The following is a 14,236-nucleotide window of genomic DNA, read 5'->3' on the forward strand; positions in this document are numbered from 1 at the left end:
TGAGCTGACAAATTTTATGTCTTCCTAGCAACAAAAAAATACATAATTCAAATACCTAGTGATAGCAGTATAAAACTTGCATCTCAACCTAATTGGTAACCTGAAAATTATAGAGGTACATGGAAGCTTCTAATGCACATCATTATTTTGTACTAACATTGTAATCTGTGATGCCATTGGAACTTTGCAGTATATGAATAACAAAATACATACAAGTTAAAAAAAAGACACAAAGTGCTGGAGTAACTCAGCGGGCCAGGCAATAGCCCTGGAGAACACGGATAAATGACTTTGCAGGCGGGGACCCTTTTTCAGACTGATTGAAGGGGGAAGAAAGGTAGCAGAGAGGAGAGGCCAGACAAAGTATGGCAGGTAATAGGTAAACACAGTTGAGGGAGGTTTTCAATAGGCAGGTGGTTAGGCAAAGGCCAGATATGATATTTGAGTATCTTGTGGCAGTCCCTGCTGGTGAGCCACGTGTGGTGCGAACCCTCGATTCGGGGGGGGGGGGGGGGGGGGGGGGTCACAGAACCTGGAATAGGGAGGAGGGGCAGTTGATAGTGGAGTTCCAGGAGGAGTTGAACTGGTGGGTGGTTTGGGGAGCTGTATGGTGCTTGAGGAGTAAAGAAAACATCGCTTGACACGTGTCCCGCTTCATTGGCTTTGCTTGACATTCGTGTTCCGCTTCAATCTTCCCTCAAAGAAGCATTTTGTTTTGTGTTCCTGTGACAGGCACAGAAATCCTCAGAAATACGCATACTTATAGCATGTATCAATAGCTGACGTCATTTGAAGGATTATGTAGTAGAGTACGAGTCAGTGCTTGTCTACCAACTTGGTGCTGCCTCATTATCAGAGCGGACAAATGATTGCAGATACAGCATTAATCACTGAGTGGAAAAGGCAAGCACAAAAACATGCCCTTTGAAACCTTTTTTTTTGTTTGTTAATTGAAGACAGATGCAATGAGGTCAGGAGAATATGTTCAAAAGCACATTGTGTTATCCACTTCACTGCTTCATAACAATTTCAACATCACTGATTATTAAAAAGGGACATTAGCCTTGTCATTCATAAAAGGTAACACACTGTGGCTGTTGGAAATCTGAAATTAAAACAAATACTGCAGAGATTACGGAGTCACATCTGTGCAGAAATAAAACAGAGTTAATGTTTTAGGCCAATGATATTTCAACATTATATTTACATTGAAAGAGAAGACATTTTGAAATTAATAATTGTACCAAAGGACAAGATAGTAAAGGAGTAAAGGGAAAGAGGTAATTTAGATGACCACAAATAAGTTACTCCTTTCTAGGAAGAAAATGTTCAAGATGGGGTGACATTGGCGCAGCTGGTAGAGCTCCTGCCTCACAGCACCAAAGACCTCAGTTCTATCCTGAACTCGGGAGCTATCTGTGGGTAGTTTATATGTTCTCCCTGTGAACCATGTAGGTTTCCTCTGTACGCTCCACTTTCTTCTCACATCCCAAAGACATATTGTTTTGTAGGTTAATTGGCCTCTGTAAAAGTGTCCCTAGTTTGTCGGAAGTGGATTCCTAAGTGAGATAACATAGAAGTAGTGTGAATGGGTGAAGTCGTCAACTGTTGCCACCTACTTTGCTCTCTCTTGCGTGAACTCTGGTCACCTTCCATACCATTTCCTCAAGATAGACAATAGACAATAGACAATAGGTGCAGGAGTAGGCCATTCAGCCCTTCGAGCCAGCACCGCCATTCAATGCGATCATGGCTGATCACTATCAATCAGTACCCCGTTCCTGCCTTCTCCCCATACCCCCTCACTCCGCTATCCTTAAGAGCTCTATCCAGCTCTCTCTTGAAAGCATCCAACGAACTGGCCTCCACTGCCTTCTGAGGCAGAGAATTCCACACCTTCACCACCCTCTGACTGAAAAAGTTCTTCCTCATCTCCGTTCTAAATGGCCTACCCCTTATTCTCAAACTGTGGCCCCTTGTTCTGGACTCCCCCAACATTGGGAACATGTTATCTGCCTCTAATGTGTCCAATCCCCTAATTATCTTATATGTTTCAATAAGATCCCCCCTCATCCTTCTAAATTCCAGTGTATACAAGCCCAATCGCTCCAGCCTTTCAACATACGACAGTCCCGCCATTCCGGATGAACCATATTATCCATATTTTTGCTCATTAGTTTTGAGACATTATTTTATCAGTCATTCATCAATTGCTGCAGATTTCAATCATTCTTCCCCTTTGGGTTTCCTTGCAGTTCTGTTGGCCTGATACTTCTTATCTCACTTTCCATTTGAAATTTGCAGTGTGCCAATATGTTGATTTCCTTCGCCAAACTTTTGAATGTTTCTATTAAGTGGCTATATCCCTTCAAAGTTATTTAACTTTCCAGTTACATTGAATTGTTTTCCTCAGAAGGTTACAGCTGCTTGAGGGTCATGAATAATTGTGCAAATGAGTTTTGCCCAAAGAAGTACAGTATATGAAGCAATTTACAACTTATCCCATCTTCAACTAGAATTTATCGTGACCAGAATATCTTCCCAACAAACTACTGATTAGGGTTTACAATTCTTAAGAAGTAAAGTTTGATAAGAAGTCTAGACCTTATTTTGAACATGATCCCTGCAAATAGGAATGCTAAATGAAGTGCGTTTTTTTACACAACCAATAGTTACAAATGAAGGGAGATATGAAGAAATTAGAGATTCAAATCACAATTGAAATCCGGAATTGAACCTCACAAGTGAACACAGATGAGTAAACACGCTGACTCTGCTTAATGGACCCAGCAATACTTCCTGGGGAGAAATGTATCAAATCCATGAGGTCTGCACTAGAAATAAAAAATCCGTTATCAGTTCCCCCCAGTGTGTCAAACGAAAACAAAACATTGTAATGGGTAATGTTAGCAATTTGATTTGTAAGATCTTTGATCTTACTGCTGATCAAAATCAGATGGTCAAAATGGAATCTATCAAGAAATCAATGTGAATTATCATTCAAAATAGGAGTTAATTATAATAAGACCATATAAAATGGACAGAGGCTAGTAGATTATAAACATTGAATTAAGTCAAATATATTTTGTAATGCAGTGCATTTGTTCCTGTCCTTCTATTCCATTGCAGGAGACCCCTGATGCTGAGGAATATTTATTCCATCCTGTTACACAAAGTCAATGAGGAGAATGTGCTTTGTTTTAGAAAAGCATTAACTGGCATTGTTTTTGGATCTGCAATATAATGGATACCCAACACATGGGATCCCTGGATGATCACATTTCTGAATCAAACTATATGACAATGAAATGTAGCGTTGCTTAGCCAATGCTGCCTTAATGTTGCCAGATCCGCTGAGGGCTTCCAGCATTTCAGTTTTTATTTTAAGATTTCCAGTATCTACAGCTGTTGATTTTCAATTGTAAATGAAATGTGTTGCCATGACGTGATCACATATTACTTGAAGTATTACTGTGGAAATGTTAGAAATACACATGGCTCTGGATAGTAGTTCTGATTTCAGAATATTTTGAAGCATTTACACCAGCCTACGTCTCAGTAGTAATTTTCATGAGCTAAAGAGAGCATTACATTTTAACAAATCCTCCTAAAGCAAACCCAATGCTAGCATTTATTTCATGAGGGCTTGCATGGGAACAGGGATGTAATGTTGAGGCTCTTTAAGGCGCTGGTACGGTTGCATCTGGAATATTGTGAGCAATTTTGGGCACCATATCTGAAGAAGGATGTGCTGGCTCCAGAGAGGGTCCAGAGACTAATAATAATCCCAGGAATGTCGGCAACCTATGATTAACATTTGTCGGCACTGGGCCTGTACTTGTTGGAGTTTAGAAGATTAGAAGAATGAGGTGGGACCTCATTGAAACATTCAGAATAGTGAAAGAATTTGATAGAGTGGATGTGGGGCGGATGTTCCCACTAGTGGGAGTGTCTCGGACTAGAGGTCATAGCCTCAGAATTAAAGGACTTTTTTTTAGGAAAGAGATGAGGAGAAATTTCTTTAGTCAGAGGTGGTGAATCTGTGGAATTCTCTGCCCCAGAAGGGCATCAGTGGATATTCTTAAGGTGGAGATAGATGGATTCTTGATTAGTACAGGTGACAGAGGTTATGGGGACAAGGCAGGAGAATGGAGTTAGAAGGGAGAGATAGATCAGCTAAGATTGAATGACGAAGTGGGAGAGGTTTGGACCCAATGGATCCACTTGGTCTAGTCAATAATAAAACAGGTGCTCCTGAAGTTAAATAATTTTGAATCCCATTAGGCATATTTCAGGAAATATATTTTCCTCCTCATGTCAAAAGGAAGGACTTATAGAAGTGAAATGTATGTGTGATGAGGATAAATAATATTGCTTTGAAATAAAAGTGGAATGTGCAAAAACAACGTGGGATTTTGGCAAAATCAGAAGAAAAAGAAAGAGATGCAGATACCATCGGATCTAGTGGCTCTTTTTTGTTTATATTTCAGGTTTATATCCTCCGCAATATTTAATTATTACATTTGTTTTTGCTCTATCTTGAAAAGTATTCAGACCCAGATAAATTATTACTCTATTTTTTATAACTTCCAAGTAAAATCTAAGGCCTTTTGAGAATCCATTTATTTGTACCAGCAGCTAAATGTAATTACAATCCAGTCCAATCGAGGCTAAATAAATCAGTGATCTAATAGTCAGAGAAGGATCAGTATCACATTAACTGCAGCTCCCGTGTGATATTTATTGATGTTCGGTGAAGCTGATGTATTTGTAGATTTTTGTATATTATCTGCTCCATTTAGATTTGACAAAACTTAGTTTAAATTTTATTGAACATATTCTATTTCTTATTCCCATTTAATTGCATTGGAGGATTTTCCGTAATGCATATTTTTTCTAGTTAATCTTACACATTGGCTACAATTTAGCAGATTAATCTTTAAATGACTTTCAATACATTTGAACAAGCATAATTTGCATTCTTCATCAAAAAGGCTTATACATAAAGCTTTATTAAATAAACTTTTACATCTATCTGAAAGACAAGGAGGTTAACATGCCTGGGTTTGTTGGATGGTGTTAGTTTGATAAAAGAAAAATCTAATCTAAGCCTTATTGTGTTCAGATTACAATATTCAAATACTGCCCTGGTCGGATTCACCTTACCTGCCCTGCATAAATATCAGCTCATCCAGTAATGAGATACCACGTGACAAGTGATCCTTTATCACTACCCATGTACTCACTGATGTAAACTGGTTCATGATTACCAATACTTCAGACTTTTAATCAGTTAAGCTTTGCCAGGGCTTGCACCAGTTCAACCCTCCACCTGTACAATTTACTATCACTATTCTGCAGATCCCAGGCTCATAACTATCATTCTTCTTGTTGCTCTGTCTTTGGGTCCCTCCTAATGCTTTTGCAACTGGATCCTTGACTTCCTTGTCAGCAGACCACAGTTAGTCCAAAGTGGCAACAACACTTGCTCCTTAAGCACAGGGGCAGTTCAGAGCTGCATGCTCTACTCTACTCACTCTATACTCATGGACTGTATGGCTAGTCACAGTCCCAAAGCCATCTTTAAAGTCACCAATGATACCACGGTTGGTGGATGAATAATGGGTAAGTACATGATGAGATGAGTCAGTACATGAGGGAGATTAAAAATCTGATTGATGGATGCCAGAACAACTGTCTTGCTCTCAATGTGAGCAAGATTAAAGAAATGATGGTTGTTGACCTTAAAAGGGTAATGCTGAGGATCCAAAACCTGTCTACATCATCGAGTTGGCAGTGGAGATAGTCAACAACTTCAAGTTCCTGGGCGTGCATATCTCTGAAGATCTGTTCTGGGCCCAGCACATTAATGCAATCATGAAGGAAGTCAATTGATGCCTCTATTTCTTCAGCAGATTGAGATTTCATATGTTGGTGAATACTCTTGAAATTTTACTTGTGTACGATAGAGGGCAGATCGATTGGTTGCATCATGACCTGCTTCAGCAACTCGAACATACATAAACAAAGGAGATTACAAAGAGTGGTGGACACTGCCATCATGGTCCATCATGTTCCATCGAAGAGGTCTATAGGAAGCATGCCTCAAAAAGACAGCCAGCATCAACATGAATCCACACCATTCTGGTCATGCTTTCACTTTACTCTTGCCATCGGGAAGAAGGTATAGGAGTCTGAAAAGTGTGACAGCTCGGTTCAAGAATAGCTTCTTCCCAACAACCATCAGGCTCTTTAACACAACACTAACCTCAACCGTCTTTTGTCAGAAGAGCTGTCATATGGACTGACTTTGATTATACAAAGGACTTTGGTTTTATTTGAATTGGTATTGGGTTATAAATGTATTGCATTTTTGTTTATTATATATTATACGTGCATTGCATTTACAAGCCTTTTATGCTGCTGCGAGTGAAATTTTTATGGTTCCATTGTCAGTGCATATGACAATTAAACACTCTTGACTCATGTCCCAAGCACCATCAATAGATAATTAAATCCTAAAATCCTAAATCACTTCCTATCTACCTTCTATTGTTTTATGACTGTAAAATTTGTCCATGGAGTTAAATTAAGAATTGTTTCTGAACTCTACTTCCCTGGGTTGATGCCCATTTTTAATTTTTATAATTCCGTAAAATCCTCTGAAAAAACTACAAAAGCTTCATAAAAAGCTACAAAGTAAATGTAAATAGTCATCCTTATCAGTCATGATCAAATAAATTGGTTAGAATTTCCTGCACCAGTTCTATTATCTCGACTGATTTTAGTTAACTTTGCAGAAGAAAAGTCCCATTCTTGCAAAGATCAGTTGTACAATCATTAGCTTGACATCTATATACTAAAACTCTTGTTTGTTTGTTTGTTTGTTTGTTCTTGAACTACAGCCAAAATGGTACACGATAGCGCGACAATTTTAAGCCCACCTTACCGTCGTCCCTTTGGTGTTAATGGAAGAAGTTTCATTGAAATCGGTGTTATTTTTAAAGTTATTCACATTTTAAAGTTTACATCTATCTCCTTGGGAGGGAGGGGGGAGGGAGGCAGGGAGGGAGGGAGGGAGGGAGGAAGGGAGGGAGGGAGGGAGGGAGGGAGGGGGGGTGGAGGGAGGGGGAGGAGGGTGGATAAGGGGGGTTGAGAGGGATAGAGTAGGGGGGAGGGGAAGGGGAGAGGGGGAGGAGGAGGGGGCATGGTGGGAGGGAGCGGAGGGGGGAGGGGGGAGGAGGGAGGGGAGGCAAAGGTGCTGCACCAATGCAGGAGAGGTTTGGGACCAACGGGTTCACTTGGTCTAGTTTACTCTAAACTTTCTTAATGCAAGTCTTCACAGTGAATGGCAGGGCCCTGGAGAGGGTTGTAGAGCAGAAGGATCTAGGCGTGCACGTATATAGTCCCCTGAGCGTGGTAGTAATCAGAGTGATCAAGAAGGCTTTCGGTACATCGGCATTCATCAGTGAGGGTATTGAGTATGGAAGTTGGGATGTTATGTTACAATTGTACAAGATGTTGATGAGGCCACATTTGGAGTATTAGATATAGATTGGTCACACTGCTATAGGAAGGATGTTGTTAAGCTGGAAAGAATGCAGAGATTTACAAGGATGTTGCCAGGACTAGAGGGCCTGAGCTCTCAGGAGAGATTGGGCAGACTAGGACTATTTCTTGGAGACCAGGAGCATGACAGGTCTGTGGAAAAGAAAGGTTTTGAGGATTATGGACCAAATGCAGTCAGATAGGACTAGCATAGATGGGCCATATTGGTCAGCATGGGCAAGTTGGAATGAAAGGCCTGTTTCCATGCTGAATTACTCTATGACTCTATTACCATCTGACTCAATGGATATTGCCAGTGTGAAAAGAAAATGCATCTTTTGGAGACCCAGTCTTTCTTTGAAAGATAACCTTGTATACACTAATCATTTAAATGACTAACCTGAGTTCTTTACATTTTTTTTCCATGTCTGACGTTCTTTTCCTATCTACATAGAATGCAGACTTTGGTAATGACACCGACTACAGTGACAAATAGTGTTTCTTAGGCATAGTTTCTATCGCAGATTACCTTGGATAGCAGTAAGGCAAAGATAAAGAAAAAAGTCAAATGAACTGGTTGATGATTAAGCCTCTAATCTGGCATTTAGCAACTAGCCTACGTCTTTTTACCGTATTCACAACTTCCTTTCATGATACATAACAATTTAACCCCCAGAAGCCATGATCTTTTGTTCAGTGTTGAAAGGTGAACATGCAGATACACATTAATCATTTTTCATGTTAGTATACATTTAACAGACTAATACCTTGGACAAACAGGTGATCACGGGGATATATGGTCTACAATAGTTGAGAATTTCTGATGCTAATAATTTCTGATATTATAAGCCCTATATTATGTTTTATGCTGCCTGATTGTTCCTCTCTGTTGTTCTGTGATCAATAAGCATTAACCCATGGCAATACATTCTCAATAGAAATATTCATTTAATTATAATTGGTTCAAGTGGGGCTTATTATACCATGTGTAATATATTCTAACCAATGAGCCTGTTTGTTGAAATGAAGGAAACAAGGCATTCAGAATTTATTTGTTAATAAGTATCTTGGATCTATAAACTTTTTGAACGTTTTCCCCAAAAGCACACAGATTGGATAAAATATTATTTTATGTCAGTATTATTTTGGCAATCTTATTTTATGTCACATGCCACAAGAATACAACCCACATTTCAGTCTGTTTAATGGAATAAAGTGAGCTTACTTTTGGCAAACCTTGGTGGATTGTCATTGACGTCAGAAAGCGTGATATTTATCGTCGTGGTGCCTGCCAACCCTCCCATTTGTCCTCCCATGTCTTTGGCCTGGATGACGACTTGATAATCTTCTTTGACTTCTCTGTCCATGTTCGCTAAAGCTGTCCTGATAATGCCTAAACATAAAAGACAAGAAGGGAGAAAGTTTTCATAATAATCATAAAGGAACTTATTTTTTGATTACATGTAAATATTTTTTGTTCAAACATGGACTTCAGTAATTCTTGTGCCATGCACTGGATATTCATTTACAATCAAGCTAGACAGTAGATTAGATTATAAAGCCATGGGCACTATGGAGAAAAAAACCTTTCACTGTGTCAGCATCAACCATTGGACAGCCATTCTAACTAATCCAAACTTGCTCTGAATTTATTCTTCCCACATTCTGATGAATTCCCGTCAGAATCTAGCACACCTCCATCCACTCAGGAGAATTTACACGGGTCAATTAACCCACTGATCTGCACATATTTGCAGTCTTGGAGAAATCAGAACACCTTGAGGAAATTCATGCTGTATCATATAGGAAACTGAATGGTGAATTAATGGGATCAGCGTAGAGAATCAATTTCCTATTGCAAATTGCATTTGCAGAACTGACTGCTGCACGTGGGACATTACTTTGTTCTGTTCTACTTACAGAGGGAACGCCAGAGCATTAAAGGAAAAAAAAAAGAGATTTTCATTAAATGGCATCCTTTACATTCATTACTCATACAAGTAAGAATAACAAGATTGTAATTGTAGCTGATTTTAACTTCCCTAATATTGATTGGGACTGCCATGTGGCTAAGGGCTTGTGCAGGACAAAATTTGTGTCTTGGAAAGTTTTCACAAGATATATATATCTATATATATATATATATAGTCCTTACTGGAGAATGGGCCACATTGGACTGCCCACTGGGAAATGAGGCAGACCAAATGACTGAAGTGCCAGGGTGTTAGCATTGTAGGGTCGGTGACCATAATTCTGTTAGGTTTTAAATAGTTTGTATAGTTTGCTTTTGAGAATCAGCAAACAGGCCCTTCTGCCTAACAAGTCCACACTGACCATCAATCACCCGGAAAAAGAGAGGATTTGTTCACAAGTTAAAATTTCAATTGCGGCAAAACTTATTTTAATGGTGTGAAACTGGAAAGGTTGATAGGGAGAGGTTATTTGCAGATAAAAGAGGTATAGAATAAAGGCTTCTTATAGCGATTTAGGGAAGGTTCCGGACCAACATATTCCTCTTAAAGTGAAGGGCAAGGCCGGCAGAATCCACTGGGTGGCGCTGTCAGCGATGGCAGCCTCGCCAACGGTCTGTCGGTTCGTTCATCTTTTGTGTTATTTTTAGAGTGTTTTCAAAGTATATGTTAATGTTCTCTGGTTTGTGTTATGTGGGGGTGGTGGAAGGGGTCGGGGGAAACTTTTTTCAGTCTCCGATTGTTTTCCGGATCGTATCTCCAGTCGCTCTGCGGCCTAACATCATGAAACTGGAGGCCTTGCTTGAGACTAACTTTGAGCCCCACCGCGGGGCCATGGACTTACCATTGGGGGCTGTGATCCCTTGCCTGGGATTGACGCTCCAACTGTGGTCTGCAGTTTCAACTTTGAGGAGCTCGCAGTATTGGGTAGAGACTGATGTCGGTAAGCTCCAAGGTTTTGGGGTCCGACCACCCGGCGCGGGGAGCTGAGATCCCCCCCAATGTGGGAGCTTGATCGCTCCTATGCGGAGGGCCCGACCACTGGCTACGGGCGCCAAGATCGTCCCATCAACGGAAGGCTTGAGGCCCCGGGAGAACAAAGAAGGGAAGAAGATTGAACTTTTTTTTTCGCCTTCTATTACAGTGAGGAATGTGGAGGAGTCACTGTGGTGGATGTTTATGTTAAAATGTCTTTTGTGTGTCTTGTTGGTTTATTATTGGTATGACTGTATGACAAATCAAATTCCTTGTATGTTGCAAAACATACTTGGCTAATAAAGTATGATTATGATTATGATTAGGGTTTAGGGAGCCCTGGATGATGAAAGAGTTTGCTGCTATCATGCAAATGCCTTGAGGTGCAGAAGGGATGTAGCATTACACTTAAAATGAAAATCAGGAGGGCAACATGAGGACATGCAATAGCTTTTGCAGAAAAATTATAGGAAAATGGAATTTAACTCAGCATTTACTTGCATTTTTGTATGTTAAACTAGAACATTCAGAGTGAAGGACCCTGAAGAGTGCTGTACAGCAGAGAGACCTAGGTGTACAAGTACATAGTACTCTGAAAACACGTCATCAGAGTGGTGAAAAAGGCTTTTAGCACGCTTGTGTTCATTGGTCAGGGCAATGAGCATGAATGCTGAGATGTCATTTTACAACTGTACGAGACCTTGGTGAGACACATTTTGAGTATTCTATACAGTTCCGGTTAGCTAGCTATAGGAAGAAAGTCATTAAATGGAAAAGGGTACTGAGAAGATTCACCAGGATGTTATTGGAGCTGGAGGGTTCGAGTTATAAGGAGAAATTGGATTGGCTGTGGTTTTTTTTGCCTGAAGTGTAGGAGAATGGTTTATAATGGTATACTAAATCATGAGGGGTATAGATTAGGTGGATTGCGACAGAATTTTTCCCAGGATAGGAAAGTCTAAAATGTGAGCACAGAGATTTAAGTTGAGAGGGGCAATTTTATCACACAGAAGATTGGTGAGTCTGTGGAATGAACTGCCAGATGAAAGGTTAGAAGTGGGTACAATTACATTGTTCAGAAGACATTTGGACAGATATATGCATAGATAAGGTTGAGCGTATGGGCCAAATAGGACCAGCTGAAGTAGGCACTTTGGTCAGCATAGATGAGTTGGGCTGAAGGGTCTGTTTCTGTGCTGCATAACTATATAACTGTATGACTCCGTCCATTTCAAAACTTTACAGTGATATGCCTCCTAAAACTTAGTTACTATAATGATTGAAATGTAGCAGCCAAAGAGTGCACTGCAGAATCTCATCATCAACAATGTGAGTGAGGGATGATTACCACATGGATGAATATGTTACTTTCCTTAAAAGTAACATCCTGGGAACTTTTATGTCTAATTAATTATCAACCATTGTTTGACATCTCATCCCAAGGATGCCCTATGAAGCAATGCACATTTCCTCAGTGTTTCCCTCGTATTGGTATTGGTATTAGTATATTATTGTCAAGTGCACCAAGATAGAGTAAAAAAGCTTTTTGTTAAGTACTATCCAGGGAACTCAAGCCATGCATGAGTACATCAGGTAGTGCATAAGAAGAAAAGAAGCAGAGTAGAGAATATAGTGTTACAGCTACAGAGAAAGTGCAGTGAAACAAATGCATAAGGGCTGCAATGAGGTAAATGGGAGACCAGGAATGTATCCCCAGCATACGAAAGGTCCATTCAACAGTCTAATCACATCAGGGAAGAAATTGTTCTTGAATCTGGTGGTCGGTGCTTTCAAGGCAGTTGAGAGGGTGGGAGCTCAGAACCATAGTGAGGGGTGAGTGAGGCTGGAAGAGGAAAAGTGAGCATTACCCTAGCTTCTTATGTACAGGTGTTTTGAGTTAGGCTTGAATTCTCTACCACTCACAGAGCTAAAGATGATGTCCAATCACTGGCTCATTGTGATGTAAACTAGTTTTGGAGTTTATTCAACCAGCAGGCCCAGAAATTAATGGGCATCAGCGAGAGAAAGTAAGAGATCACTCCATGCATGACAATGATCATTTTAAGAACAATCCTACCACAGAAGGATTCAATAATCCTTGGCCGCCAAGGAAAAAAGCAATATTGATCGTTTTTTCACATTTGCTTTTTAGCGTTGCATAAGTATGAAGGTTGGTAAGTTTGGGATCCAAACATTCCTGCAGAGTGTAGAAAAAAGGAACTGCAGATGCTGGTTTACAAAAAAAGGACACAAAATGCTGGAGTAGCTCAGCTGGTCAGGCAGCATCTCTGGAGAATATAGAAAGGTGACGTCTCAGGTTGTGACCCGACTTCCGACTCTGAAGAATAGCTGCAACATTAAACTTCACCTATCCATGCTCTTCAGAGATGCTGCCTGACCTGCAGAGTTACTCCGGCACTTTGTGTCCACTTCTGCAGAGTTGTTGCTTGCGTTGGAACTTGGACTTTGGGCTTACGGCTTGATTTGTGCTCATTCAAAGATCCAACTGGGCTTGGATCAGGAAGTCAGGGCCTGAGTCTGGGAGTAATTTCAGAATCCATTCTTGTAAATGCAAAAATCAGCCCCAATAGTGGATAGGGGGAGAGATTAAAAAAAACATATTGATGGGTGGTGAGTGTGGAGATGCTGTAGAACGTTAAACAACATCATGAATGAGAAGTGATAAGTAAGGAATCTTGCTCGAGCATTGTGCCCCCCCCCTGGATCTGAGAAAATAGACAATAGACAATAGACAATAGGTGCAGGAGGCCATTCGGCCCTTTGAGCCAGCACCACCATTCAATGTGATCATGGCTGATCATTCTCAATCAGTACCCCTTTCCTGCCTTCTCCCCATACCCCCTGACTCCGCTATCCTTAAAAGACACAAAATGCTGGACGTTTCAAGTCAGGACCATTCTCCAGACTGAAATCTGCTCAGTGCTTTGAAAAATATTTATTCTGGGAATAGCTAGCTGCATTTGGACCTCAGAACAACATGGCAGCATGGTGGCACAGAGGTAAAGTTGCTGCCTTACAACGCCAGACACCCGGGTTCAACCCTGACTATGGGTGCTGTTTGTACGGAGTTTGTACATTCTCTCTGTAACATGCGTGAGTTTTCTCTGGGGGGGCTCCAGTTTCAAACACATTCCAAAGACGTAAAGGTTTGTAGGTTAATTGAATTAGTATAAATGTAAATTGGCCCTCGTGTGTGTAAGATAGTGTTAATGTGCGGTGATTGCTGGTTGGTGCGGACTCTGTGGGCTGAAGGGCTTGTTTCTGCACTGTATCTAAAAAAAACATAACTTTTTTGTGTCTGAGTAATTAAGTATGAGTAATTAAGTCTTTCCATGCGATTTAACTTGGAAATCATGTTATCTGCGCACGTGAGATTCATGATTGGAATTGCCTTGTGGAATTTCTAAAGCGATATCCTTCAACATGAAATTTAGAACAATCACATTCTACATCAGAAATAACAATTTTTCACATGCATATCACTGAAAAAAAACATAAGTGTTACGTTATGTATTTTTAGGTCCTGATATTTTAAACTTATATTTTGCATTGGCAACTTGATTTTCATGTAACAATTTATTTTTGGTTTGGAGGCAGGTGGTTTAGGAACAGGGTGAGTAATATGTTGTGATGAAGGATATCAATATTCATTCACATTAATAAATCAGTTTACTATCACAGAGTAGTTGTTTATTATAAAAATCAAGGAAAAGCTGAGCAGG

The 14,236-nt window shown here is 40.2% G+C and overlaps 1 protein-coding gene across 4 annotated transcripts in view; it reads right to left on the reverse strand.

Moving 5' to 3' along the window:
- The window catches only part of LOC144604713 (cadherin-12-like), a 576,800-nt gene that overhangs the window by 139,325 nt on the left and 423,239 nt on the right, over nt 1–14,236 (reverse strand). For all 4 annotated transcript variants that reach the window (XM_078419376.1, XM_078419367.1, XM_078419374.1 and 1 more), the window contains one exon: nt 8,774–8,941. In XM_078419376.1, the coding sequence (XP_078275502.1) occupies nt 8,774–8,941 (168 nt within the window). The remainder of the gene's footprint in view (nt 1–8,773; nt 8,942–14,236) is intronic.

Source organism: Rhinoraja longicauda, chromosome 2 (assembly GCF_053455715.1).
Source record: "Rhinoraja longicauda isolate Sanriku21f chromosome 2, sRhiLon1.1, whole genome shotgun sequence".
NCBI classification, from domain to species: Eukaryota; Metazoa; Chordata; class Chondrichthyes; order Rajiformes; family Arhynchobatidae; genus Rhinoraja; species Rhinoraja longicauda.